Below are 27,881 nucleotides of genomic sequence, written 5' to 3' on the forward strand. Positions count from 1 at the left end.
CATGTGAGTCCAGAAAGCCCACCACTCGCCAGCACAGTGCCCTGGGCACCCAGTCCATAGGAGATGTTCTCCTTTCTTCGTTCAGGCTTTCAAAAGCCCTGGTGGCTAGTGCTGGGCTAACTTCTGGGGGAACAAAGAGGAGCAGAGTCAGGATCCTAGAGGAGGTTTTGTTCAGTGGGGAAGATGACACAATTTTTGCCACATTCCAGGCAGAGAAGCTGCCACGAAAGAGCTAAGGAGCACGGAAGTGAGTTCCGCTAGCAGGGACAGCTGTTTGTTTCAGTGTCTAAAGCCCTGTTCTAGTCTCTGCCAAGGGTGAGGCCTCCCGCTCTATCCAGTGGGCCGGGGGTTATGTGTTGCATTCTGCGGAATGTCCAGGTCACATCCACAGCCACCATCTGTCTTAGATCTTGAGCTCGCAGGGCAGGGAGCCGGTGACATCTGGGCGATTCTCCCTGTGGAGAGTCCAGCCCAGTCCCCTGCTGCTTAAAGACCCTGTGCAGGGTCAGTTGTCTGCGGAAAGTGGTCACAGTCTGCAGGAGTGCTGCGTGTTGCGAGGAGGTTGGGGCTTTCCTGAGGAGCCCCTCATCAGAACCTCATCTACTTCCAAAGAAGAGTCAGTGTCCTCTGTGCCTACTGCCTCCTCCATTCCTTTTAAAGCTCAAACAGCCATTTATTGAGGGCCTACTATGTGTCAGACATCAGGCTATGTGCTGGGGACTTAGCCAGTCCAGGGGATTTTTGCCAAGATATTCACTGCAATGGAGTCTATACTGAGAAGTGGCTCTCCTTCTGACATTGTGAGCCAGCAAAGGTGCTGTGGGTCTGCTGATTTCATCAGAACCAGTTTAGAGGAAGATGTGCAGACTCCAGAGAGACCAGAGTTAGAATCTCAAATTCCCACTCACTTGTTTGTGACATGCAGTGAGTTACTGAAGCTCTCACTGAGGTTACAATTCCTACTGGTAAACAGGGCAACAATTTCTATCTTGTCGCGAGAATGCAATATTGTGTGCAAATGGAGGCATGGCCCCTGGATAAAGATGTTCAGGGAACCCTCCCTGCTTCCCATCATCCTTTGTTGTGTGAACATCAGGTGTCTCCCACACGTCCTACCCTGCGCTCTGCCGGCCTCTCCACCCCACCCTACCGACCGTAAGATCTGCACAGGTCAGTTTTATGAGGACTGCAGCACCGGGTGTTTTCCTTTGCCTGAGCGAACAATACAGCCTCCCCTCCTGCTCTCAACATCTCCATGTTTAGCTGTACACAAAAATGGTGTTCTGAAGTGTAAAGTAAGCCAGGTAGAAGCAGCCCTCTGCTTGCTTCTGCTGGCTAATGAACGCATGTCCATAAGTAGTGAAAGATGGGATGGGGACAGAGTTGAACTGGAATTCCAGCTCAGCCATCCACTATCCATGTGCCCTCCAGCAGGTCACTTCCCTTCTGCGTATTGGGGTCTCCTTGATGTACAAGTTTCCGTATCATTACTCACCGTGCTTAGGGCTCCTCTCGCATCAGTCTCCTCCTCCCTGGCTCTGGAACTCAGGAGCCTCTCCAGCCAGAGGGTGCCCAGGGGGGCAGAGCCCGTGAACACTCTGGCAGCCGGGTCTACATCAAAAGCTTAGGGAAGAGGAACACAAGGCGGGGAAGAGTGCAACTGGATGGCCAGGTGGGACAGGAGAACGTAAGTAAGGGAAAGACGAGGTCAGTCCTTACCTGTGGCGACTAGACAAGAGGCTAGGAATCCCAAGGGGCACCCGCACATTTCTCAGCCAGGGGAAAAGTCTGGCCAAGCATGGGGCTGGTCTGGGTGGATCCCATCCCCTCCGCCCTCTCTGGACTCCTACCCTTGACTCTCCACTCAGGCAGTCTGCCCTTGCAGTCCCCCACTTGTCTGTAGCACTGAGGACCTAAGACGGAAAAAAGAGGCAGGCTTGGGGTTCAGACGGACCCAAGTTTCAAGGGTTGGCTCCACCTCTTCCAGGCTGTGTGATCTTGCGACAGTTAACCTGAGATGACTATTTCTCCCACATCCGCATTACTGGGGAATTTGATGGCTGGCTGTCTTCTCCAGACTGGTCTACCCATCATGGCCAAAAATATAACCCAAAACAAGTCTGCCCACCTTCCCCAGGTTCTCTCCCTTACTCTCTGCTTGTTGGAGGACACCCAGCAGGGCTCTCCATTCCCAGAAGGACCCCTGGGTTTGTATCCACTCACTTTCAGCCCGAGGAGGGGATAAGAAGACTTCCTTTGAAGGGAACCTTTGTCGTCCCCAGGGAACAGGAGATGGTTACTTCAGGATTCTTCCTTCCAGGAAGTAGGACGCACAGACCTTCTCCCTGTGTGTCCAGCGTGTGTCCAGAGTTTGGAGGTGGCCTCCTAGTTGGAGGAGTCAGCAGAGCAATGCCCATGGCTATCAGCAAGGCCCCAGAGCAAGCTCAGAACAGGGGGATCTTCACTGGTTCCTATTTCTACTTGGGCTTTAGCAGGTCAGAAACAAGCTAGCCAGTGGTGGTTGAGAGAGGGCCAGAGGCTGACCCGAGGCAAAGAGGGCAACAGAGCTGAGGGGCAGAACCAGCTGCAACTGGGTGGGATGCAGTTCCCAGAACCTTCCTTCTCCTGCTCCACCCAGCTGGGGCCATGGCAGGCAGGGAGTGATGTCACCTCACCCTGTCTGCTCTACAGGGTCCTCTTAGCCTGTCCTTGCACTGAGGGCTGGGCAAGCCAGGAATCACGGCCTGCTCTGGTACATAGCTCTGGCTGGGCTGGCAGCTTCTGCATCCCTCTGTTCAAGAGGTCACTTGAAGTTTCAAGTGGGAGGTCCTGACTCCCAATTCCTAACTCACGAAGGACAGGCAGCATTAGGTTTTCTCTAGTCCCAGAACTTGACCCTCTGAGTGCAGGGCTGGGCCCAGTTCCTGCCCACAGTCGTGTGTGACCTTCAAGGACCCTGTCCAGAGACAGAGCCTCCCCTGGTGGAATCAAGAGCCGGATGCAGGCGGCTGCATCCAGCTGGCTCACTGTCTGCATTCCAGCTTCAAGAGGCTCACCAGACCTTCCACAGCCCCCAGTGATGCAGCAAGAAGCGGACAGGGGCACCAGTGGCCGATGACCAACACTTTTTTTTTAACTGCACCATGGGGGGATGTGGGATTTTAGTTCCCCAGCTAGGGATTGAACCCATGCCCCCGGCATTGGAAGCATGGAGTCTTGACCACTGGACCACCAGGGAAGTCCCAGTGACCAACATTTGTTGTTTTTTTTTCCCCCAACATTTTTAAGATGAAGTAAAAGAGTAAATATCAGTGCACAGCACATGAGCTAAAAATTCTAGTCTCTGAAACGTGCATTGGGTTGAGATGCTGCCATGAAAAAATTTTGGAAAACACTGCTGTTGAAGACCTGGAACCAGCTACAGAGGCTCTCTGGCTGTCCCTGCCCAGTCCTGCTCACTCCCTGACAAAAGACCTGCATCTCTCTCTCTCTCTCTCTCTCTCACACACACACACACACACGTGCACACAAGCAAGCAAAGAAGTAAGGGAGAGGTGGCGTGAGACAGGAGTTTTCACTCCTTCATCTATAAAGAGAGATGACATGATGAGAGCCTTTGGGAACCTGAGGCAGGAATCTTCTGTGAAACCATGGCCCCATCTTCCCACCTAACTTCAGTTCTAGCTCAAGGCAGCAGAGGGCAGGGCTGCTGCCCAGGCCAGCTGAGTCTCCATTCTAAGTGGGGGGCCCTGAGGGAGCAGGAGGACCCAGTAAAGGAGGCAGCGGGCGGGGTGGGGGAGCCCCAAATTAGAGCAACATATGCCTCTGGCTGGGAGCCCGGGTGCAGCCTTCACCTCTGGTGCACTCTGCCCAAGGATGGCACTCAGAGAAACCGCCTTTTAAAATTTTCAAGCCGGCAGTCCCTCCCCTTCAATCCTCTACTTACTGCTCAGTGCTCAATCGTGCCCAGCTCTTTGCGATGCCATGCACTGTAGCTCGCCAGGTGTGCCCTCCTCTAGGGGATCTTCCTGACTCAGGGATCAAACCCATGTCTCCTGCATCTCTAGCACTGGCAGGCCGGTTCTTCACCACTGAGCGACCTGGGAGGCCCCCTCTACTTCCTAGCAGTCACCAAATCTATCTGGGCTTTGGTTTCCTCGTACATAGAATTAGCAAGATGCTTCTACCTTGCCCACCCTAGGCTGGGAAGCCACACAGCTGAGGAACTTCTCTGCCAAGCAGAAGCAAGAGAGCCCTTCCCTCTGTGGATCCTGCCCTCAGTACCCCCACCCCAAGCTGCCTTCAGGGTGAAGAGGCTGGGACAGCACTGGATGCCACTGCAGCTGCAGGCTGTGTCTGGAGGCCGAGGAGGTGAGGTCCCCACAGCTTTCTGCTGGGCACTCCCACCACACCCAGGAGGTCTGCTTGGTGGCCAGGGATGGGTGAGGCTGAGCCAGCCAGCCTGTAGCTCTTTGACCCCTTCACACCATGGGGTCTCCTGCCCAATACCACACACACACCCTCTGCTGACTCCAGCCTGCCTCTGGCCCTGAGAGCTTCCCCAGCACAATAGGTCTCTTTATTCCTTGCCCCCACCACATCCCAGACCTGCTCCCAGGCCTGCCGGCTTTGCCAGCCTCTGGCAGGTTCCCCCAAACCACCCAGAGCCCCCTCCTCTCCCCATGACCTCTCTGCAGCTCACCCCTTCCCAAGCCCCTTCCAAGGAGCTGGAGCTCAGCCCTGCTCGCCTCGGCCCAGACCCCGACTGCCAGGCTAGACTCACAAGCAGATCCAGACCTCAATCCTCCAGCAGCCCTGGGACCTCAGGTAAAGAGAAAAATGTGACAAACTAATTCACAAGAAGGATGAGTACACACACACACACACTTTTTTAAAGAGAAGACCACACACACACACACTCTCTCTCTCTCTCTCTCTCTCTCTCTCTCTTTTTTAAAGAGAAGACCAAAGGTAAGAAGCTTTGCCAGAATGAATGAATAACTCTTGAGAATGCTGTTAGGTAGCAAGGCACCTGTAAAAGGTTATAGAAGTATGATTAGCAGTATGATGTTTGGTCCTGGGAGAGCCTGGAGCTTAAAGCAGATTTTTATCCCCAACACAAAAAGTAAAACAAAGCTATCTCTGTCTTCCAGCTGGGTGAGTTTAGACAAGCCATGAAAGCCACCCTCCAACTGCCCCCTGGCTGGGGTGGATTAAAAGGTCAGCAGGGCTTGTGACCTTCAGTGCTCATGCCATCTGGGAGACAGATAAAGGGAGAATGTATATTCCTAACAGGTTCCCAGGTGATACTGCTGCTGCTGGCCTAGGGGCCACACTGGCCTGTAAGATGCCTCCTCCCAGAGCAGTCTTGAATGCAGGGTAAGAGAAGACTGCTGACCTTGCAGGACAGAGGTTGACAGTGAATCTCAAGACTGAGAGGAAGGCTCCCCAAGGTCTGCATCCTAACCCCAGGCAAAACCTCCTGACAACCTGGAGAGTAGAAAGGCTCTGAGCCTCAACCAGCAGTCTTGGTCTCACTAAATCTTGTGATCTTTTTAAAATCACACTTTTTGATTCCCTCCTTGTGTTCCAGGTACTTGAAATACCTCACTTCTACTCCTTATTCTAACCATGCAAGGAGAAATTTTTGAAGCCAGTGGAGGCGGGCCTTGAACCAGACCTAATTCTAAAACCCAGGCTCTTAATCTCTAGGTGAAGCTCTTAACTTCTGCCTTCAGAAACTAAAACAGAATAGCTAGTTTATGCATCCTGTCTCTCCCCCACTTACCCCAGGTGGATTTTAATTACAGGCAAAGAGGGCTCGAGTGACGAGAATGATGTGTGCTAGAGAGAAGGAAAGATTCTCAGAAAGCAAAAGACGGCCAAAGGTGAGTCAAGTTAGTTGCAAACTTCACCTTCTTAGGGGCAAGGAGCTAGGCCAAAGCTTGCTTCTAGCTCTAGGATTCTAGGAGATAACTATGTTTAAAGGGAGTTATTTTCTAAATTAAGAAACTCAAGAGCTCCTTGACTGCTAGTCTTCGCAGCTGGAGGAAAACCTGTCCTTCCTGGACTAGAAGGCAAGAAAAAAACAAGCCCTCTAAAAAAAGACAGCAGACCCATCCAGGACAGCCACACAAGTGGGGCTCGTACGTGTCTGACTGGTGAGACTCCATGTAAAGCTGCTGTGCCGTGATGGAAGAGGGAGAGCCCAGGTCCTTCTCTTTGACCTCTGTATTTCATGTCTTCCTCAAGCCAGTGCCTCCCAGTCCTGAATTATGAGTTCACGGTCACGGCCGGGCCTTGCCCGTTCTGTTCACTGTAGCTATTCCCAGTCACAACTCTAGCTGTTGGCACATAAGGGTGACAGATGCCACATGAACCCACACATTCCCATCATGACTGTGACATCCACTGGGACTCTGCCAGCTGCCAGGAGTCCTCGAGCTATACCCTAGGTGGTGAGGGCCCTGATTGAAGCTGGAGAACTACAGTAAAATCAAGAGGCTAGGAAAGTCACTTCTTAAAACTTATTTTAATATCCTCCCCACCCCCCCAAATTGGGAAAGGCCAAAACAGTCTGACTGGGTTTAATTACAAATTAATACACATTTTTTTTTGGGGGGGGTCATTGTTTAAAGGAAATCAACATTGTGGCAATAAGGGATTATCCTTGGAAAAAGTGAAACCCATATTAACAAAATATGTCATGGAAGAACTCCACTTAGTGATTTCACTGGCTACTTACAAGTCTAGAAAAGGTCACCATTCTGCCTGTTCCCTGGGGCTTATCCATGCAGTGGAAAGAGGCTGTGCCCAGACTCAACCAAGCCCAGACAGTTCCAGCCAAGCCCTAGGCCCAGGAAGAGCAGGAAGAGAGGGCATCCCTTCTTCAGGAGAAGGGCAGAAAAGATAAATCACCAAATACCATCCTACACCTGGGCTCGTAAGAACCTGGGGGAAAGAAGGCAGGAAATTAGAGGGAAGGATTAAAGATGCAGCATTCCTTCAACATGAAGAAAGTTAGAAATTAAACAAAACACAATTCTTCAAGATCACTGAATGGGAGAGAAGAAAAGAGGAACAGAACTTCATTGCCTTGAGTAAGTTTAAACATGGTCTCAACTTCATCCATCTCTTCACCAATGTAGGCACCATCCTTACAGTGTTGTACTCAACCTTTGAGACCCCATGGGTACTCTGCTTAGCAGCTTGAAAGTAATGGTTAAAGAAGAAAAAGATACTATACACACATGTGTGTAAATATACATATTGTAGTAAGATTGCTGTGGAAAGCTGGGGGGAGCAAGCACTCAGGGGCTGACTTCCTTCCCTTCTGAGTTCTACAGGACACCACCTGCCCACGAGCCTCTCTAATCTGGAACACTCCATCCTCCCTTAAGATCGCCTGACACTGGGAATGGGGCAGATCCATAAAGGTCCTGGAGAATGTGTCACTACTGGCATGTCTCACATGTAAAAGAAATACTAGTTGTGAGTCATGAGTGCTCTCTACCCTTCCTGACTGCTGCCACCCCGCCCCCCCAGCCTGCCCCTTGCCCAGGCAACTCACATGCCTGAGTACTGCATCTTTAAATATTTCTGGCTGAGCCCTCTTGCCACATATGTCAGTAACATTCCAAGCTGGCTACCACATGTTCAGACTCTGGCCTCCTTCCCCCCTCTACTGTCGAGTGTTCTGCTGTTTCAAGGGCATGGGGGGGACACGCAGCTCCCATTTCAACTCCATCTTCAGCTGATCATCCATCTCAGAAACAACCACATTAAAAAACAAAAAGTTCCAAAAGAATGTTCATATTTGAAATACCTATTTCCTTTGAGATTATTTTTTAACTTCACTCAATGAATCTATTAAAGTCAGTTAGACAAAGTGTGTGTGTGTCTGTGTGTGCAAGTGTGCACACAGAGACACACACACCAGCACACACCCACAAAATTCAGGTGGGTGGAGGTTGTTTCCTGTCAAAAGATCTAACAGAGGAAAGCTTATGCGCTGATCAAGTTTTAATGTCATCGCTAACAAGAAATGTACACCATTCAGCAAGTGCATGGGGTCTGTGGGTGGGAACTCCTGCCCCTTGGAGCACTGGCTCCCCAGCCTGTGTTCTGTCTACCCTTGGAATAGTTTCAACGGTTACTACATTCAGAGAATCCAAGAGGACTGCATGGACAGATGAACCTTTATTTAAAAAAATAGCACTTCAAATAAATTAAAAGGGACAACCGTCAAGTGTTCAAATTGTGAAGAAATAGTTGAAAACCTAGAGAGACTCCAAGCTGCAGAGTTCTAACCTCATTCTTTGTCCAATGGCAAAACCCCACACATCTCAGTACTCCCACTCAATTTTTTCCCTACTGAGATGAGGGAAGCAATTGCAAACAGGAGACCAGACGGAGGAGAAAGCTGCATCTGATTGGAATGAACATTGCCACGTACTTGTTAATACGGGTTTCACTTTATGACCAAATGTATTCTTTCAAAAATAAAAAAGGGGGGAGGGAAGCTGCATGTTTTTAAAAATTGAAATTATTTAGGGATAAAACACTAACTCTAGTGCCTTTAACGGGCAATAGCAACTTTTTTCCTCCGAAGTCAAACACCATCCCCAGCCGAGCCTTTGTGCTACAAGCTTTTCAGGAGATGTTACCTAAACTTTATTAAAAGAAAAGAACAAGTTTAAATATAGACACTGGACTAGCCCAGTCTGTATTTTCAAGTCCACATTCTTCATCTGAAGCACTGCATCAGGGACCCCCCCTGAGTCTGCATGTTTTCAAGTTCACAGTACATGGAACCAGTTTTTCTTTTTAATTTTTTCCTCACTCAGAGCAGCCACACGCAGTGGCCGTTGACGCCGGAACCTTGGGCGGGGCCTTTTCCTACGAGGCCTGGCCAGAGCTGCCCGAGGTTTCTCCTCAATGAGAATCGATGCTGTCATGCTCTATGGATGGGAAAAAAGCAAGAAAATAAAAGCACCTGGTACAGGTTTCATGAGATCCATTTGGATTCGCTATGTTCCAAACCCGCTGCTGAACGGCATTTGTCCACTCTGTGTGTGTCGAACAGTCTGTGGCTGGGAGTGGGTCTCAATTCGAAGAACTGTTATTGGACGCCCCCGAGGTTGATGCGATAGCAGCTCCAGCAGGGCTACTCGTGGAGACCGACTTTCGGATGTGAGGAAGCAAGTAGGGGTCACAGGCCAGCTGCTGGACGTCGATGCGGTCCTCCTTTCGGTAAGCCAAGCATCGTCGAATAAACGCCTGAAAGGAAAGTTTCTTGAAGAAGCCTGAAGCAGGTAATCTTGGCACCCTAAGAGGGAACCCAGGAGGTTCTGTAGCAGCTGGCAGGGCCCAGAGCAAAAGTCTCCTAAAGAGAAGGGGCTTAGGGCCTTGCCCGGAAACCACCAGGCAGACCCAGAAGAGACGTGCCAGATGCAGCGCTGCTCTGTGGCCACTGACTCCTTCTCCAGCACAGATGCCTGAGTCATTCCCGAGGGGGAGCGGGGCATGACCTCTACAGATCTCTGTCCCCAGAGCACAAAGAGCAGAAGAAAAACCTCTCTCTGCCTTGGTTGGCATGCATGGGCACAGCCTCACTTCACAGCTCTGCACCTGGTCTCACGTGAACTTCCTGAGGAAGTGAACACTGCAGGGACAAACGATCACTGCAGGAAAGGTGAGACGACACTAACCCTGCCACGCGCCATGCGCTGCCAAGTGCTTTCTCGGTGTATCTTATTCTCCCTTGAAAAGTCGTTAAGCAAATGAGCAGGCACACATCTAAGTAAAGGAAAATCTGACCAGGACTTGTCTCCCCCAAGAGCTCTGCAAACATACAAGCTTACTGTGAGTGGGGTTTGGCTTGGATTCCTAATTTACTACCAACATGGACGTTTCCTTTCTGCTGGGTATGAAGAGCTACAAAGCCTCAGTTTCTACAATTACTTTTTATTTTATTTGTTTATTTATGGTTATACTTGGTCTTCACTGCTGTGCAAGGGCTTTCCTTAGTTGCGGCGAGCAGGGATCACTCTCCAGTTGCGGTGCACAGGCTTCTTCGCGGCAGAGGCTTCTCTCGTTGCGGAGCACAGGCTCTAGGTGCGTGAGCTCAGTGGCTCTGACACACAGGCTCAGCTGCCCCACAGCAGGTAGGATCTTCCTGGACCAGGGACTGAACCTGTGTCCCATGCATTGGCAGAGGCCCTTACATACATTATCTGTCTTTTCCTATTTTTTAACCTGACAGCTCTATTTAATAAAACCTTAAATAAAATTATTTAAACAGCTGAATCCATTTTTTTTATTTCTCAAATAGTATCATCCAAAGTCTATACTTTGCATTAGGGTGACAATGATGCCTGGATGTAGGTCCATTGATTGTAACGGATATACCATTCTGGGGCAGGTTGCTGACATTCTGGTGGAGGCGGCTGTGCACTGGGGGAGTGTCAGGGCAAGGGGAGGGGGGCTGCAGCAGCAAGGAGTATATGGAAATGTTTACTTTCCACTCAGTTTTGCTGTGAGTCTAAAACTGCTCTAAAAAGTAAAGTCTACTTTAATATATCTAAAAACATAAAATGAACTACTGATTTTCTAATTTTCCGTGTTTAATTGATAAAATTCCTGGTTTTTCAAAAGCAAAGACATCTATAGGCAGTTGCTTTATTAAAACATCTAGAAGATAACAAATTCATAGAAATGAACATAGTGGTCCTTGACCTTTAAAAATGAAGATTCCTTAGTGAGATATCTGGAGCTGGAAGGTTTTCTTGGCTTGGATACCAACTCAAATATACTCCTTTTGCCTTGAATCTTCCCTCTACACAGCTGCCAGGGTAGGCTTTTGAAAGAGCAATCAGATTACACGGCTGACCAGATGAAAACCTTCAACTGCCTCCCATAAGCTTAAGTCCATCCTGCTGCCTCTCTCTGCTCTCCTCTGCTCTGCCTGCTCTGGGGACTAGCTAAGCTCACACTCATATCTGAGCTTCATTCTCTTCTCTCTGTTCAGAATATTCTCCCAAATCTACACATGGCTCCCACCTTCACATCAGTCAAGATTGTTGAAAAAAGTCACTTCATCATGGAGACCTTGTCTCTACCAGGACATTAGAAAAGGAGGTTCCCACCTCTCCCTTCCCATTAGTCTGAGTTCTTTTCTTTATAATATTTATCGCCACCTGAAAGGTATTCATTTTTAGCTACTGTTTATCTCACCTAGTAAAACACACACTTTATAAGCGCAGAGACCTTGTCTACAGAGTTCACTGCTGCACAGTCACAGCCCTCTTCACTACCCAGGACGGTGTCTAGTACTTCCGCTTGTGGTTAATCGCTCAGTCATGTCCAACTCTTCGTGACCCCGGGGACTGTGGCCTGCCAGGCTCCTCTGTCCATGGAATTTTCCAGGCAAGAATACTGGAATGGGTTACCATTTCCTACTCCAGGGAATCTTCCCCACTCAGGGACTGAACCCACATCTCCCTCTTCTCCTGCACTGGCAGGCAGATTCTTTACCACTGTGCCACCTGGGAAGTTGTCTAATACTAGGTACCTAATAAATATTTGCTGTGGGAAGAGACAGGGGGAAGAAGATAGAGGTTGGAGAAATTACCCAGAGAAATAATAGAGAAAGCAAAGCAGACATTTCTGCTGGCCAATGGATCAAAACTTACCTTTGCTTCAGGTGTTACTACTGGCTTTGGCGGGAACTGCACTTCAGTAGCTTTGAGGATAGTATTTTCTTGTAGAATGTCTTGCTGGGACTGATTATGGCCAAAAGGCTATCATATAAAAAAAAAAAAAACAAAGGTAGGCCTCTGGTTAAAATTAAAGAGAACACAATTCAAAAGCAAAGAGAAGGGAAAGGTAAACATATATTTCCACAAGAATTGCTGGAAGGAACTTTAGAGATGATCTCCTCTAATTCTCTCATTTTATAGATAAAGGATGGAAAGGCGTGGATTTGAAGTAACTTGCTTTTGAAGTAATTTGCTCAAGTTCCAACATCTAGGTTAATGCAGAGCTGGGACCAGAAGTAGCATTTGCTATAGCACAGTGCCTCTGCTAAGCTTTGCTTACAGCAAAGGTAAGGAAGATTCAGAACGGGAACCAGCAACCTCTTTGGCCCGAAGTGATAATATATATGTGTGCCAAGACGCAGATAAAAAGATGGGAAGGAAGTGAAAGAGGAGAGGGGTCAGGACATAGAAGAGCTGGGGCTACTCACTGAGTATTTTCTAATAAACTCCTAAGAAAGAAGTTCACACCTAGTGTCATCTCTGTAGTGTTTCTACTGAGATCACAATTCTTGCTAGATAACCTCTGCCACCATTATCAGCAGCACTTCCACAATATCAGAGTATAAATAATAATTAACCCCATTAGCTCTGAATAGTTTCTGAACGTTCGATAGGTACGAGAAAGAAACAAAGACCAAAGCAAAGTTAAAGACTAAGCTGAGGTCTGAATTAAGAGTTTGGTCTGAGGATTGTAATCAAAGTATTAGGAATCTGAGTTGCCGAACTCCCAAATGGTTTATACCCACAGCCCAATGGGGAATGTTGAAACATACAAATGCACTGGTAGCAGAAACAGGAATATAAATATACAAATGGATCCCAGTATATACAAGATATTATGCTCACAAGGAAAACATAAATGTGGAAATTCATTATGTGTAGTTTACTACCTAGCTTTTCACTTATTCAAATAATATATTACCTTTATTAGAAGTAACAGAAAATAAGTACTTTCTGGCACCAGTTCCCCAGTATAGAAATCCAATCATACTTTATGCTAATGGTGTGGCTGGGAATAAGGAGCCTTGCAGGTATTTCAAGTTTCAGTTCTTGCGACCCTTAAGAATGGCTCTCGGGAACAGCATCGAAACATGTATATTATCTAGGGTGAAACAGATCACCAGCCCAGGCTGGATGCATGAGACAAGTGCTCGGGCCTGGTGCACTGGGAAGACCCAGAGGAATCGGGTGGAGAGGGAAGTGGGAGCGGGGATCGGGATGGGGAATACATGTAAATCCATGGCTGATTCATGTCAATGTATGACAAAAACCACTACAATATTGTAAAGTCATTAGCCTCCAACTAATAAAAATAAATGAAAAAAAAAAAAAAAAAAGAATGGCTCTCGGGAAGATTGTGTGTATGTGTGTGTATGTATATATACATATAAAATACTTATTTATTTGGCTGCATTGGGATTCTCAACTTGCGGCACATGGGCTCTCTTGTTGTAGGGCATGGGCTCTTTAGATCTAATTGAGAACGACAAAAAAGGATGTCTTCAATAGCCCAGCAGAATTCATTACATGCCCTGGAACTGAAAATTTCTGCTTATATGCATAAAGCTTCTATAATTAAGTCTGTATTTTCTTCAAACCACAACTTTCAGGATTCCATTCTATATAACCCAGTGATTAATTCCAAGGGAATAATCTACACAGTGCCACTGTGTACAGCATCACCAAGACAGCAGCCGCCACGTCCAGCCGTCTTCATTACCTTCCTTCCATAAAGACACTGGTAGAAGATCACACCCACTGACCAGACGTCAACTTTATTTGAGATCTTTGGTGGTTCCTTCCCAACCACAAAACACTCTGGTGGTAAATACCTGGACAAAAGGGAAATAAAAATTCTTAGAAAAACAACTGTATAAATCTAAGACATGTACAAAAAGTCAAACTAAAGACTTTGATGAAAATAAAAATATCTGAATCTTAACATCTGAAAGCCAACTTACACCCAGTTGATAAAGACACTCTAAGTTAAGCAGGTGGTCATGTCCCATTTCTTATTTACTGAGAGAGGTAAAGATTCTCCCTAGTTCCTACTTTACCCACCCCAGCATCCTTTTCCAGGGCTGTGCCTAGTGTAAATGTCATTCAGTAAATGTTTAAAAGGAGGGGGGGGAACACAGAAGTGCATTTCCTTTTATGATAGCTGTAGCAACAAACATTAAAATACAAGTGGTGTGATTTCCTTTCATGTTGACAGAAGAACAGTCTCTAAAATAAATAACTGTTAAAAATCCAAATGAATTCAGGATCCAGTATAAATCTCTGAGGGGAGTGGCTATTAAGTGTCTTCTTAAGGTAGCCTCTTCTGGAAATGTAGACTGACTACAATGAAAATCAATGGTGACATTAAAGTTCAAATTATGAAGGGACATTTTATATTTCCTACTTTAAGGATGATCAGGGGCTTATGGAAGACTTAACAAATAGTGCCTAAAAGCCAAATAAACTTCTAGCTGTTGGCCCAACTCAATCCTCATCTTAATTCCTTCCCTCCCCACCCACTCCTGACCTTTAAAAAGACTAGCTGGACAGCCAACCACACCAAATTGTATGGTGTGGAAGGTAAGTGCCTCTTAGCATTTAGGAAACCAAATAACATGCCTCTCTTCACTGCCTGGAGTCTTAGCCATGGCACAGCTGGAAGGCAGAATTCTGAAGATAACAGATCGACCTCTGCAGATTTCATGCTGGCAAAATCAATTTTGTGAAAAACTATTTTAAACCCTGCTGTGCTTCTGGTGTAAAAACCTAAATGTATAGCTGAAAGGAGATCAGAAAAGTTGAGAGGCAGAAAATGTTCAGATGATGGGTTTTTTTTTTTTTCCCAAGAAGTTTAGTTTTACGTTATTTCTTTTATTTTTAATAGTTATTTTAAAATTAAGACCACTGACCTAGACTATTATTTCACAATGAAAGCGTCTAGCCAAAACACACAGTGAAAAATGAAAATATAGACAGAAAACTCACAAGGGGAGTATGGGGAGAGAAAGGTAAAGAAATAAAAATATAGATGAAAGAATCTATAAAAAGAACAGCTCATCCAAATGCCACTAAAACCTCCTTGAATCCCAGGTTTTCATGGCTCTTGATTCTTTAATATACATAATTTAAATATGAGCTTGGATAAGTAACAAGATCTTGATTCTAAAATGATCTTTTAATGTACTTATAACTTTTTTGTGGAAGTGGTGGGGAAGAAGTAAGTTCTTGTTTGTGGTGAGGAAAAATGGAGGTTGTTGGACTTATCCAAATGCAAAGTAATAATTTGGTCAAACAATGAGAATACAGAAGACACTGTCCCTTAATAGTGTAAGTTTAGCATATCACTTTCTAGGTCTCAGTTTCCCCATCTGTAAATGAAGAAACAGACTAGTTCTTCACCCACATAATAAGCATTCTAAGTCCCTATTAAGGACTTTGGGAGGGAGAATAGAAAAGAGTTCTAAGATATTGCACTAAATTGTGTTTAAAAAACAAACATAATTGCATATGCCATCATGATAAAATCCTCGTGGAGAAAAATGATCCTCAAGGCCTAGTCTAACGGGTTACTTGTTTAAAAGCAGTATTCCATGTAGAAGAATTCTGAAGCAAACGAATGCTGCAAACGATCACTTAAAATTTGTTATGTCCTCACATTCTATCTGTATCTTTCTGGGACATAATATGAGGATGACACTGAGGATGGTGATTATAAACACCAATATGGAGAATTACTTTTTAAACACAGAAACTCAAACAATTTAATTTTCTCAGTAGCTTCCTTTTCACCTTATTCTTACCATTAAAAAAAAAGTCTTCAAATATAAAGTAGAAAAACACCATAAAATGAACCCCCAAGTAAACATCATCCAGCTTCAGTAACTGTCAACATGGCAAATCTTTGTTCATGTACAGCCCTCTTAATCTCCCCCAAACAGATTCCTTTGAAGCAAGTCCCAAACATTACATACTTTTATGTAAATGCCAAACTACTGAATTTTATAGCTTAGCAAATACAGTAACATGCAATGAAATAACTAATTTAAATGTGAAAAGTCTTCACCTTTAAAAAAGAACAAGCTATCAAATGAAAAGCTCAAATCCAAGTTCTGGTGAATTTATAAAGCAGAGATATAGACCTGCTTCCAGAATTTCCAACAGCAGATATTTTTGTATCATTTACTGACAGGAACCCACAAAAACCACCAAGTGAATAAACACTGTAAGTGTAGCTTCTATTTTAAACCTAGAATCTCAAAGTTTTAATTTAGGGACTGATTTTCACTATAGGTACCATCTCCACAAACAATAAGGAACAAGGGAAAGTTGAAATTGTATGTACATGGTGCTTTTAGCAGGATATGATCAATTCTTCAATGTGGTGGGGGTGATGAGAACAGGGCTGATGTCCCCCTCTTCTCTGTCTGCTTCCCATCAACACCCTCATTCCCAGACAGTCACTAACTGGCTAAGGGCTAGGGTCCTCCAGTCTCAAACATCAGTGATCTGGCCAACTGACCTTGGGATTTTAACTGCATGCAATTCCCCTCCCTTAATGCTACAAGAGGCTTCTCCACATTCAAAATCAAACACTCCAATGTGTGGCTTTGTGTTACGACCTCAGAAGTGAAAAGCAAGCTCTGTTAACACCTTCACAATCACAAAGTCAAATGCCTGAGCTGCAGGTCTCTTGTATGGTGCTCACCGTCAGAAGGAGTACGAGACCGAGTCAGACAGGGCACAGAACAAGCAGGCAGAGCCAGCTGGGTAGAGTGGCTGGGGGTGGACGAGTGGCGACAGATGGGGAGAAACGTGGCTCATAACCTTTTGGAACATGGCTGCCAGAAATGGATACAATTCTTGGCAAACCATGCTCACTTTTTCCTGTTTAGATTTCAAGGGATGCTGTGCTTATTTTACATCCTAATCTTCATAACTCCTGGGTTCTTCAGTCCACCATCTTCAGGCAACTATAGAAAAAACTTCCTCATCCCATCAACTCAGGAAGAGAGAGGCCTGCATTTGAAATTCTGAAAGGAAGTGAGGGCCATTCTTTACACACACATGAGTAACCTCATTCTCTATGTACTCGGTAGGGCCTACCTACAGAGCAAACACACAACTCAAAACGCCTGGTCATGCATAATCCCTCTCTCAATGGTTTTTAAGAATAAAAAGAAAAATTAAGACAAATTCATGTAAATACAAAGAGTCAAACCGCTGACAAGACAGCAAATATTTGGAGAGGAAAGTCTACTATGGTATACAGCATTTCTGCCTAAGCAGACAGAATGTAGTCTAATGAACAATCACCAACACTTCAGCATAATACAGTCACATCTCCAGCCAACTGCACAGATCTCTCAGATACCTACCAGTAAGTACCAGCACCTTGTGATGTTAGCTCCATGCCATCCACTGAATTGTAGCTATCATCATCCATTATCTTGGAAAGACCAAAATCTGTGATTTTTATCTCTCCACATGCTGTACCATTTACTAAAAGAATATTACCTAAAAAGATAAAAATCTTCATGAATAAAAAAGAGACTTACTAGGAAAAGCCAAGGTAATAATAACAGACAAGAAGAGGACAACTGGACTCCAACTCTTACGCATAATAGCAAACATTTAAATCTCTGGAATAAAACAATCTGGGCTCTGGATGCTAGAGGAGAGTCATAAGTGTCTGGCTGCAAATTTCTCTTTTCCAAGAATCACCTGCTTAATGTGCCAAAACCAGCACTATGAGCAGTGGAAAAAAATAATTAACTAGCCAAAGTAAAATATCATTTGTATGGTTGGTCAAAAATAGTGGGAAACTTTCATCTGAACTTTCAGTAAGGATCTCTAAACCACCCTGTTTGGAATAGTAGTTTGGGGAGGGTGGTGTGGAATCAAAGAAAACATACAGGGGAATCTAAATTAGTACCACAGTGCCACCTACAGCTCCTGGGGCAGGAAAATGTAATAGATTCAGTAATAGAAAACCCAATCACACAGTAGCTATCTTTTAAAAAATCACTTCCTTGTAATGAATTTTTAGTCATTTATTTAGTCATTAAAGGGGCTTCCCTTGTGACCTAGCTGGTAAAGAATCTACCAGCAATAAGAGAGACCTGCGTTCGATTCCTGAGTTGGGAAGATCCCCTAGAGAAGGGAAAGGCTACCCGCTCCAGTATTCTGGCCTGAAGAATTCCATGGACTGTATAGTCCATGGGGTCGCAAAAGAGTCAGACACGACTGACTTTCACTTTCACTTTCGTCATTAAAGAATAGTGAGATTTAATATGTAGCTATCAGAAGAGGATGGCAAAGTTAACTGTCCCCACCAGGAGGTAAAGGGGACTCTTCCCAACACCTAAGCTCAGCAGGATAGAGCTGTCTAAAGAGCACACAGGCAGACTTCTCAGCAACAGCTGAGGATGACAACAGACAGAAGTCAAACCGTTCTCTCCCCTGCCAACAACGATCAAAGCTAGATAATAACCATACAAAAAGATGGAAAACTCTGCTCAGAATTTAATGAAATGGGGGGCATACGTGGAAAATAATTTGCTAATGTGAGGGCACTTATCAAAGAGACTTGGGGTAGAAGGATTACTGTCTAGTGTGAGTAATGGGAAAAACAAAACCAAGCTTGCCAGAGCAGTTCTTTCTCAACTGGACTGACATCATGAACTGCCCTGGCTCTAAAGACAAGGGCATTGTTTCTCCAGAGCACTGAATACAACCCAACCTCCTAAATCCCGTGCTGTGTGGCCAGGACTCTCTTATTCCCACACCTACCCAGGCAATTTAGAGTCAGATTTTATTAGGCCTTTTTGGCCCCCGCCAAATCCCCTAACTTTATAAAATTGAAAGTTACTTATAAGACCAAAGAAATACCACCAATACTGTCTCCTAAAAATTAGACATACCTGGTTTGAGGTCATAGTGTATGATAGGAGGTTTTATTTCATTTAAGTACTTTAAAGCATTCACAATCTGCATGATAATGGATCGGGCTTCTTTCTCCGACATTAATTTGTGCTGTTTCAGGTAGAAGTCCAGATCATTTCCCTCACAGTATTCTAGTACTGTACAAAACCTAAAGACAAATAAACCAACACTTGATCGTGGGATAAAAGCAAGCAGATTAGGTCTAACTAAACAAGCCCCAGTGAAACCATCAGGTAATTCAGGGGTCCCCAACCTCTGGGATCTAATGCCGATGATCTGAGGTAGAGCTGCTGTGATAAAAATAGAAATAAAGTGCATAATAAATGTAATGTGCTTGAATCATCCCAAAGTCATTTGAGATGTAATGACTGCCCCCATCCCCTGCCCTGTCTGTGGAAAAATTGTCTTCCACATACACGATCGGTCCCTGGATCCAAAAAGGTTGTGGACCACTGAGGTAGATAGCTTCTCACTTCCTCCTTCTTTGCTCTTTAAAATACTCTTCTATTCTTTATTCCGGACAAGGCAATGGCAACCCACTCCAGTACTCTTGCCTGGAAAATCCCATGGACGGAGGAGCCTGGTAGGCTGCAGCCCATGGGGTCACAGAAGAGTCGGACACAACTGAGCGACTTCACTTTCACTTTCCACTTTCATGCATTGGAGAAGGAAATGGCAACCCACTCCAGTATTCTTGCCTGGAGAATCCCAGGGACGGCAGAGCCTGGTGGGCTGCCGTCTATGCGGTCACACAGAGTTGGACACAAGTGAAGCGACTTAGCAGCAGCAGCATTCTTTATTCAGTATTAGCAGTTTACAGGAAGTAAACTGCCAACTCTCTTAGTGAAGAATGTCTGCACCCTTCACGTTGGAACCTGCTCTGCTAAAGTTCACCCAGGGCACACCGCTTCTTGAATCAGACTTTAGGAATATTGACAGGAACTGTCATATATTTAAACTAGACACTTACTCTACAATCCACAGGATGCTCCATTTCTAAACAAGTACGTTATGATCAAATACACAATCCTCACTGCATTTTATATCACCCTGGGTGCTGACAGTAAAGAAGAATTGAGGGTTTGCCCAGGTCCCCAAGGCTGACTGAATACTACTGCTCCTAGCAGACTGCACATACTATGATTTTTGTTTGCTAAATACACAAGGTGTAAAAGAGTTTTTTAAAGGACAGTATCTGTAGTTCTAACAAATGTATCATTATATAGTATGAGTTTTTTCTTTCACTTATGCCAGTATGTCACACAGATCCAAATCTAAAACTACATAGCATTCATGGTATGAACGGTCATGTGTCTGTCTTCCAAGGCAGTCATAAACTGAAGTAAGGCTTCCTGAGAGAGGAATACCTTTTAAACTATTCTAAGCTGTGACAATGTGGCTAAATCACTCAGGGTCTTGCTGGGAAATGAAAATTACTGGAGTATTTAAAACGGAGAGGCTTTAATTCAGAGAACTGATCACACAGATGACAGAAGAGTTGAGAAGACAAAGTGGCCAGTGAGCACCCTAGAAATCATCTAGAGCAGAAAGTCATTAGCACCCTAAGGCCAGAGGGTGGAGATGGTGCAATCAGAACCAGGGTCACCAAGGGAACCTGGGACCATCAGGGGAGGAGTCTCCACCCACCACCACTTCTGTCTCTCCACTGAATGAATCCCACTGAACAACTGACAAAGGAGGCCAGTGAACACAGCCTACAAGGGCCAACTCATCTACAATCAAACAGACGCAGGACTCACACTCATGGCCTGTGGGCCACTGAAGACCTTCAGGCAGCAAAGCAATAAAATGTGGACACATACACAGTCCCAAGGGACCCCCAAACTGACCAACAGCTCATGCTTCTTACAAAACATAGCATGTCTCAACATGCTAGCATCCTATTTGAGAAAACAGGCCTAAAATGTATAGATTTCTCTGATCTGATATGCTGAAATCTGAGGCATAGATTCTCAGGCTTAGTGAATTTATTTTGGACCCAATGCAAGCTGAAAATAAAATCTCACTTTAAATACTCAACTCTCGGAAAACTTTGTAAAACAATGATTTGACTTATTTTGGGGGAAAATTCACCATACACACAACAGGAAGGACAAAGTAAACAGCGAGAGTAGCGCAAAGTCAACTCAGCATCTCAGGTCAGTTAAGTGTACACAGCTCAGAACAGCAGGGAATCCAAGTCACTGCGTTTACTTTTGAAATGGCTTTTGTGCTTATATTTGGGGGGTATGCGTGCCCTTCCTAGTATTCAAGGAACTTGTTGAAAGCAAAACAATAAAGCCACCCTGTGGAAACCTGCTTTTTAACTCACTGTTTTTCTGAATCCCACTCAACAGCACACACAGCACTGTGCTGACTGCACTTGACTGGAAAGGGGAAATCCCTGAGTGGATGCTTCCAAAGGGGATTATGGTCTCCCTCTGGGGCCATTTCTAAATGTGGATGGGCTCTCGCACAGCAAGCTCTGAGACAGCTGCCATTTGGAAGAGGCCGAACACTCTGGGAGGTGGAAGGAAACCCCTGCGGGCCAGGCCTAAGCATGCTTTCCTGATTCAGTTCAGACTCCAACAGAGATGTTTCCAAATGCTTAACTATTTCTAAACTCCTGGATAAACCAAGAGATCGAGAGCTTACCTATACCAAGTAATGAAATACAATAATGCCTACGATTATTAAAGATCTCAGACAAGTCATGTAACTTCTCTGGTCCTCAACTCGCCACCTACAAAGTGAGAAGGCTGGACTGAAATCCCTATAAGCCTCTGAACCAGCCTATATTTTCAGATGTAGCATTAGGCTCTGCCACATTTCATTCTAATTCTATGATGAAGTCATACTGCTAGAGCTTCGGAAGGCCCGTCAGTGTTCATCAGGCTCACTCGACTGCCGCTTGTCTGTGGTATGCCAGCACCAATTTGTACCAGTTTCTGACAGCTGAGAGTTAAATTCTCAGAAATTTTGTGAGCTAGTTTTTAAGCCCCTGGTAGGATAAATGGATAAACAAAAGGTAGTATTTCCAGACAGTAGAATATATTTAGTCATAAAACAGAAAGAAGTACTGATAAATGACACAAGAAGAACCTTAAAAGAACACCATGCTAAGTGAAAGAAGCCAGCCACAAAAGTTTACACACTACATGATCCGTCCTATGAAAGTCCCAGAATAGCTGATCTATAGACACAAAAAGCAGATAGGCGGTTGCTTACAGCAGGAGTGGAGTGGAGGAAAAGGGGGATGAAAGAATAAGGTACAGGATTTCTTTCTGAGGCGGAGAAAATGTTCAAAAACTGACTAGTCATGGCCGCAACATACCTATGAATACTGTGTACTTTTAAATGAGTGAACCGTATGGTATATAAACTCATCTCAATAAAGTTGCCCCCGCCTTTAAAAAAATTGGACATGTTCAGAGTATTGTTCCACAGAAACTGGCAAACAGTACACATCACCCCTATGCCTCTCTCCTCCAGGCTGGTTGTTAAACACTGACCAGCACAAAACTGCACCCATCCTGGGGCCAAGAAATGTATGTCCTGCTGGCCCCAATCTGAATTCAAATACAATCATTTGCCCAAAAATACATTTGGCCCTTTCAGACAGTATTTTCTGGACCCAGATTTAAATTCCATTCCATGAGTCATCACGCTGCAAGAAAATAATATTCTCTGCTAAGCTAGAAACAGTATAGTACTTACGAGTCAGTGTCCAGTGAAAAGTAATCATACAGCTTAACTATTCTGGGATGATCCAGTTCTTTGTGAATCCGGTATTCCCTACATGCATGCCTGTGAACAAGAAGGAAATTAACATTTTGTATTTTGGCCTGTCTTTCAGAACTTTTCCAGGATCCTCCTAATTTACTCTCACACTTCTCCACTGTTCCTGCACATTCACTCCATTCAAGTCCATTTAGTCCTCTAGTCTTTCTTCACCCTGTTTTCTCCACAGGTCTCTGCCAAGCTGTTGGAAAAACAGCAGGCACTAACTTTTATCCTTTGCAAGTTCATTCTGTGATAACCTTACCTCTTTTATATTGATACCCAAACAGCAGAGGTTTAAAAATGATAAAGACAGCACTTTTTTTCTTTTCTCTGAAGCTGATACTTTCTGTCTACAAATGTTTATACCCTGGGGTTCCATCACAGGGATCAATTTTGGCATGTAAACTCACTGAGTAAAAGGACTGCTGGTAAAATAAGGCAATTACAAATGCACTGGATTTGTTTTTCAATCCTCTTTACAAAAAAGAATTTAAAGGACTATTAGCATTACTTTCTAAGAAAATGCTAATTTGATAAAAAGTTTGAAACTATGGGAACCTTAGTTTTCTTAGAATAAGAGATTTTTTTCATACATATGTTTTTTTTCTTTAGTAAGATAGGAAGAAAAATGTACTATATAATCTGATGTATTCATATACTGAATTTTAAAGAATAAAATGTGGTTCTTAATAAGAGTAATAGGATATTTTTATATATATATATATATATATATATATATAGTTTAGGATATTATATTTTAAGTAATCTAGCACCATTTAGTTTGGGGCATTTTGTTCTAAGAGTCAAAAAACGAAAACATTCCATAGTATGATAAAATAAAACCCCCAAAAAGTAATGTTTTCTGAAATGTATTCTAGCATGTCAAAAATATATAGAAAGTACTCAATCAAAGAAAAACTGAGGAACAACTAGGGGAAGAGGGAGGGGAAGAATAGGAATCTAAAAGTGATTAAATGTTTTTCCCCAAAGAAAATGTTGTTTGATTAGGTTTATTTTTCAAGTGGCCATTTTGGGCAGTTTTGCTTCTTCTGATGCTTTATTTCATCAGCATTTTTTTTTTTAAATTTTTAAAGAATTTTTGGCTGCACTGAGTCTTTGTTGCTGTGCACAGGCTCTCTCTAGCTGTGGTGAGTGGGGGCTACTCTCTAGTTGCGGTGGCTTCTCTTGTTGCAGAACATGGACTCTAGAACGTGGGTTTAGTAGTTTTGATGCACAGGCTTATTAGCTGCCCTGCGGCATGTGGAATCTTCCAGGACCAGGGATCAAACCCATGTCCCCTGCATTGGCAGGCAGATTCTTAACCACTGGACCACCAGGGAAGTCCTCATCAGTATCTTTATGTCTTTCTGGAAAAAAAAACACAAACTTGTCAGCACTGAGTTGAAGCACCACGCTTCCAATGCAGGGTAAGCAGGTTTGATCCCTGGTGGGGAACTAAGATCCCACATGCCTCACAGCATGTACCAAAAACAAAAACAAAAACAAATCATGTAATACTTCATTTCATTTGGTAAAATAAAGGTGGTACTGTTTCTAAAAAAACAAGTTCAGAAACCTATGATCTAAACAGATTACTGTTAAGTCATTTCTTATTCTCACACACTAGAAATCTATCGTTCTCTGCCCTCTTAACTTTATGATTTTGTGCATTTCAGAGTAGAGACCAATTTCTCCATGGAGGTTATAAAAAACTGAGGAAACTAAAGGAAGGAAAAATTATAAATTAAAGCGTGTCACAAGTCCTGGCCAACTAAGGAAACTTTCTGTGTGTCACGAAAAGACCCCCCTCAATATCACGTCGGGCTCTAAGGCCATTTGCTACAGTTCACCAGGCAAGGCAGAGGTTCTCCTTACATTCTTACATCCTTCATATGTTCAAATTTCAACTAAAGATCCAAGGGACTAATGCCCTATAAATAAGGAAACAAGTAAGAAACTGATCCACTTAGTCTTCTACTGTCTTATAAGTAGTTATATATTTAGACTTTCAGTAATTATATCCTAGAAAATTAGAAAACAGTATCATACAAGAGTACAGATACAGTTATTTCTGTGGATAGCTTTATATGAAATTTTTCCTACCATAAATTTCTTAATATCTATTTTGAGAGGTTAAAGAAATAAAGTAATGCCTATTAATGCTTAATAATGCAAAAGTAAAACAATCAGCTTACTTCTATCACTTTGCAGAGAAAGGAGAGGAAAGGGGGTGCAAAATAGAACTCAAAAATAAACAATACAACAGCCTTTTATTTTCTTTGAATTTTTCTTTCTTTTTCACCCAAATACATGTTCTGATTCCAGATGGGGCTGGGAAGTCATCCCCATGAAGGAAAAAGCAAGCAGAAGATCTTACTATATGCAGGTAACAGTAGTATTTTCATATTTTATAATGTGACCACAACACTGAAATGTACTCCTTTTCAGTTTCACACTGAATTTTTGAAGCACTCTCTAAAATCTGTTCAGTGCCTGATATGTCTCCTTAATTTCAGTTCAAGGGGGTTAGTGCCATATTGCTAATTCACTATTATTTATAGCCTACAATTCCTCTGTATGATTTATTATCACTTAGCAAGCAAAATCTTTCCAAGAAAGGTGGAAGTGCTGTTAAGAGTTTTCCCACAAGGATGAATGGAGGTCACAAAATATTTGCACCACCCGCCCCTCCACCAGCGTGTCTATCAACTGAGAAATGGCTCCTGCCCAGATGGCTCCACAGAAGGTGCTCAGGAGTCGTGACTCCTGCCGTGGTGAGGAAGCAAAGAATGGGAAGGCAGCACTGTGAGCTGGAGCTGAACCTCTAAGAACTCAGACACGAGACTACCCCCTTCACTTGCTCTGTGACTCCATCTGGCAGACAAATGGGAAAGGAGACCCCATCCACACCCACCAGGACTCAAACAGCTTGCCAAGTGTGTCAAGGAGGTCCTGGTGTCTATCCCTCACTGCTTCAAAAGGCTACGGTGAGCACAACCCCCATGGGCAGTCACCACAGTCTTCGGCCCCTGAGTCCTCTTTAAACTCAGCCTGAAAGCTGGAGACGGAGACGAGGCAAAGTCTGTATAAATCTCTGCAGAGGAACTATCTCCTCAAGGTTCACCAAGGCCCATCCCTTGTAGAGTCAGCTGGTTTAGAGTCGGCAGCGCACACAGCTGCAGAACAGGCCCCGAGGATAGCCGAGGGACACTGTGGAAGGGATGCAGGTACTGTTCCTATACCCTCAGGTCCTCCTGGAGTTTCAATATGATGCGGACATTTCTCACCGTTTTCCTAACTGGTCAGAACATGCGGCTGTCTTCTTTTAAGTGCTCCTGGCAATTGCAGCCGCAGGTCATCTGTCCCTGCCTGTCGAGTGCCTAGAATGTATTTGTAATAATGTAACTGCTCCTCAGAAGCATCTGGACTGCAGCCGCCTGACACACACGGACAGAGGCAGAGTGCCACGCACAGAGCACACGGCCTCCTTTTTCCCACCTCTGCTAAGCGCTCTCGCTCCTTACGCCACAGGACCTCCTCTCCTCCAGCGCTGAGCACCACTGCCAGCCTGTACAGAGCAGCGAGAGTTCCTGGGTCCCTAATGAACAGTAGCCATAAGGCAGGAGTCGCCTTGCTCTAAGCCTCAAGAATGGGTTAATGATGTAGAAATGTTTTATTTTTCCACTGATATTTAGAAGTCACCTAAAAGGCTCTTCGAAGTCCACTGCCTTTTTTCCTCCAGAGTACTATTTATAAGAGAAAACAAAAGTGCTTTTATAGAAGGGAGGTAGACTGCTTTATGTCAAAAGGGGCTGTCTCTCCTTTTAGGGGTAAGCTATGTCTAACACAGTACTTGTTCCTACAAAAAGGAAACAATATTATGGCCAGGGGAGATCCTAACAGCAAAGTCTGAGTGGCATCCAAAGCAAGTGAACTGTAACTTCAATGTTCTGAAGTTCAGGGCAGAAACAGGCAAGGCCTGACGTTAGTGAAAGAAAGACATTCACACCTGCACAGGTAAAAACTGTTCATTCTAAAGAGTCACCCTCCCATCCTGCACCCCAAGTACAGATGAGGGCTGCCACAAGGGCATCTAGAAGGGGGCGAGCACAGCAAGTGGGAAACTGAAGACAAGAACTCTGAGACGGGAAGCTTGTGATGGGGGAGGAGGGTCCAGCCCTGAGGACCAAATACTGAGGGGCAGCAGGTGCCGTATGGTCTCCTCCGTGATGAGATGACTATAAAGCAGAAAAAAGCCCCACCTCATGCTCCCTAGGATCTCTAGACCACTACAGAACACTCTCACATTTTCTACAGACAAGCAACAGTAATTTATGAGGCTTGACTTGTTTATTATAGCTACTTTTAGACACACAATGGAAGGGGAGGGTTAAACACATGGGCCTGGATTAAGGGAAGTCTGGATTTAAATACAGGCTCAGCCATTTCTTAGCTGTTACTCAATTCTGTAAGTATCAATTTCCTTATCAGTAAGATGGAAGATTTATTTACCCTCCAAGGGCAGTTATGAGGATTAAATGAAACAACAGCAATGCATGTAAAGCTCTTAACACAGTGCTCAAACTACAGCTATTATTACTAAATTTTGAAAAATCAGATACTCTAGTATCACTTACTTGTGGTAATTCTCCTTTTTCTCATCTCTCCAGTTTTTATTTAACTGGTGAATTTTCACAGCTACGTATCTTTGTTCTGTTAGATCAAATGCCTATAAAGAAAAGGAATAAATTATATTGTGGATAATGCTAACAAGAATTACAGGTAACTGACCAGAAACTTCTGCTTAACAGACCAACATACTCAAAAGTCCAAAATGCATTATTAAATAACAAGAGCAGTGGACAGCACACTTCCTTCAGAGTTGTAACCATCTTTCTTGAAACTTGTTATGAGACAATCAAGAAGTCTCCAGACACAGTGGCACCGAGGGGTTTAGAAAATAAAACCCAGCACACGCCACAAACAGAAAGACAGTCCCCGCCTCAACAGTCACTTCTAAACAACTCTCTCTCTGGATGTCATCTACCGTATTTGGGACCTTTCTCCCCTCTTGGCTCTTGTCCCTCAGCTGGTTCTGGGACTTGACATTCTTCAACAGTAAGTCCTGCCACTTTTTTTTTCCTTTTTGTAAATATTTTTTAATAGGTTTTATTTTTAGAGCAGTTTTAGGTTCAGAGGTCCTGCCACTTTTGAAACGCTAGGGACATAGACTATCTGCTTCCTTAAGAAACAGGGCACACCTCTTTGCTAAGTTTGTTTAGTCCCACCTCTACATACTGGATAACTAAGTAATTTTGGATCTCAACAATGTCGGAA

General features: G+C 44.2%; 1 protein-coding gene across 5 annotated transcripts in view; it reads right to left on the minus strand.

Moving 5' to 3' along the window:
* Window positions 1-8,180: 8,180 nt before the first annotated feature.
* TLK2 (tousled like kinase 2) overlaps window positions 8,181-27,881 on the minus strand; it is a 127,380-nt gene continuing 107,679 nt past the window's right edge. For all 5 annotated transcript variants that reach the window (XM_065909581.1, XM_065909579.1, XM_065909577.1 and 2 more), the window contains 7 exons: window positions 27,182-27,273; window positions 22,479-22,568; window positions 18,740-18,909; window positions 17,195-17,333; window positions 13,540-13,651; window positions 11,694-11,801; window positions 8,181-9,279 (listed from right to left, as the gene is read on the minus strand). In XM_065909581.1, coding sequence (XP_065765653.1) covers window positions 9,106-9,279; window positions 11,694-11,801; window positions 13,540-13,651; window positions 17,195-17,333; window positions 18,740-18,909; window positions 22,479-22,568; window positions 27,182-27,273 — 885 coding nt within the window. In that variant the 3' untranslated portion in view covers window positions 8,181-9,105. The remainder of the gene's footprint in view (window positions 9,280-11,693; window positions 11,802-13,539; window positions 13,652-17,194; window positions 17,334-18,739; window positions 18,910-22,478; window positions 22,569-27,181; window positions 27,274-27,881) is intronic.

This window comes from Muntiacus reevesi, chromosome 18 (genome assembly GCF_963930625.1).
Source record: "Muntiacus reevesi chromosome 18, mMunRee1.1, whole genome shotgun sequence".
Taxonomy (NCBI): Eukaryota; Metazoa; Chordata; class Mammalia; order Artiodactyla; family Cervidae; genus Muntiacus; species Muntiacus reevesi.